The sequence below is a fragment of the Suillus paluster genome (genome assembly GCF_016628075.1).
Source record: "Suillus paluster strain FC165 chromosome Unknown EDB91scaffold_951, whole genome shotgun sequence".
Classification (NCBI taxonomy): domain Eukaryota; kingdom Fungi; phylum Basidiomycota; class Agaricomycetes; order Boletales; family Suillaceae; genus Suillus; species Suillus paluster.
In genome coordinates, this window is record NW_024538511.1 from 1 (window position 1) to 1,418 (window position 1,418).

Sequence of the window (1,418 nt, forward strand, 5' to 3'; positions counted from 1 at the left end):
TGTACCTTCATCAGGTAATTGCTGGAAGATGTCCAGAGGTCGTGGAGCACACGGACTCGATGTCCAACACCCCCGTTGTCACCCTGGTGGTGGCGCCAACTGTCATTGATACAAATGACATTCTCATTCCTGGACCTGTGAGTACTTTGAAAATTCATTGGGCGTCCCTCAACTAACTGAACAAACAGAACAACCCATGCTGGGCTTGCAACAATGCGGAGTTGCCCTGCACAACCCGTTTCAACAAGAGGACTGGGAACGGCCTTCTCTCCTGTGTTTTCTGCAACACAAAGAAGGTAAGGTGTTTTTTCCATCACCCTTGGAAGTCCACTGAAATGCTCACAGGGTAAGTCGACCACCCAGAAGGCCAGGTCCTGGACACCTTCCAAAGGTCCGTCCACCTCCCAACCAAAGGCCTGGACCCACAGCCAATCTTGTGGTGCAGCTGGAGCTACCAGTACCAGTGCTGCCGGAACTGCCAGTGCATCTGCTGTGACCATGCCTAAGACGCATGGTTGCAGCAAGACAATAACTGCTGTCAAGGCACCCACCCCACCACCTACACCCTCACCTGCACCAGCTCGTAAGTCTTTCGAATTTATCATCATCATCTTATCTTATTCTTTTGTAGCAATTGTGTCTTCGAGTGCCCGCGTGCCTCGTGCAGCTCTCAATGTCCCCATGCCGGGCCTCCATTCCATGGCAATCACTATTTGCGATAGTGCTGGACACATCAAGGCTCTCAAGGAACGTGTTGCTAATCAGGGCAGACTTATCAATACCCTCACCAGGCTCCATGAGAGCCTTTGACGCGAAACCATGGAACACCATCCCTCATTCCCCCTTCCCACTACTCCGGAAATTGCAACATCTTTGTTGCTTGATCAATCTGTCACTGGAGCAATGTTACCCTCTGAATCCGCACTCCCTCCTCTCATTGGTCTTTCGATGGCAGGGATGGAGCCCACACCCTCGAAAATTGAGGATCCCTCTGCCATCGGGGGGTCTCATATTTGAGCCGAGCCAAGTTCAACTAGCCCCAGACCCATCACCTACTCCCCCAACTGCCAGAGACATTGACATTGTGGTGCTGGATCATCCACGCAACCTTTTCCCAGAATACGATTCTGCTGATGACATGGATGTTGAGGTCAAGGTTGAAGTTGAAGGTGGTGATGAGGGTCATCTGGGTGAGGTTGAAATGTCTACATAATTTGGTAGTGTTAGATTTCTGTAAATGTTGTTGAAATGCATTGTACCTCTGGCATACCCAAAGATTGAAATTATTGAGTTCCGGGTATTTCGTAAATTGAACAAATCACCAAGTACCAAGTACCGAGTTCTGGGCACTGAGCTCTGGGCATTGAGTTCCAGGCATCGAGCACCGAAACACAAAACTAAAATAAAACATTTCATAA

The 1,418-nt window shown here is 49.4% G+C and overlaps 1 protein-coding gene across 1 annotated transcript; it reads left to right on the forward strand.

Moving 5' to 3' along the window:
- Positions 1–59: 59 nt before the first annotated feature.
- On the forward strand, positions 60–1,213 carry EDB91DRAFT_1091172 (uncharacterized protein; the record flags this gene model as incomplete). The annotated part of the gene is made up of 6 exons (XM_041316668.1): positions 60–137; positions 189–296; positions 346–391; positions 446–583; positions 632–751; positions 792–1,213. 6 exons carry the CDS (start codon positions 60–62, stop codon positions 1,211–1,213), a joined length of 912 nt encoding a protein of 303 aa, XP_041168169.1.
- Positions 1,214–1,418: the final 205 nt, after the last annotated feature.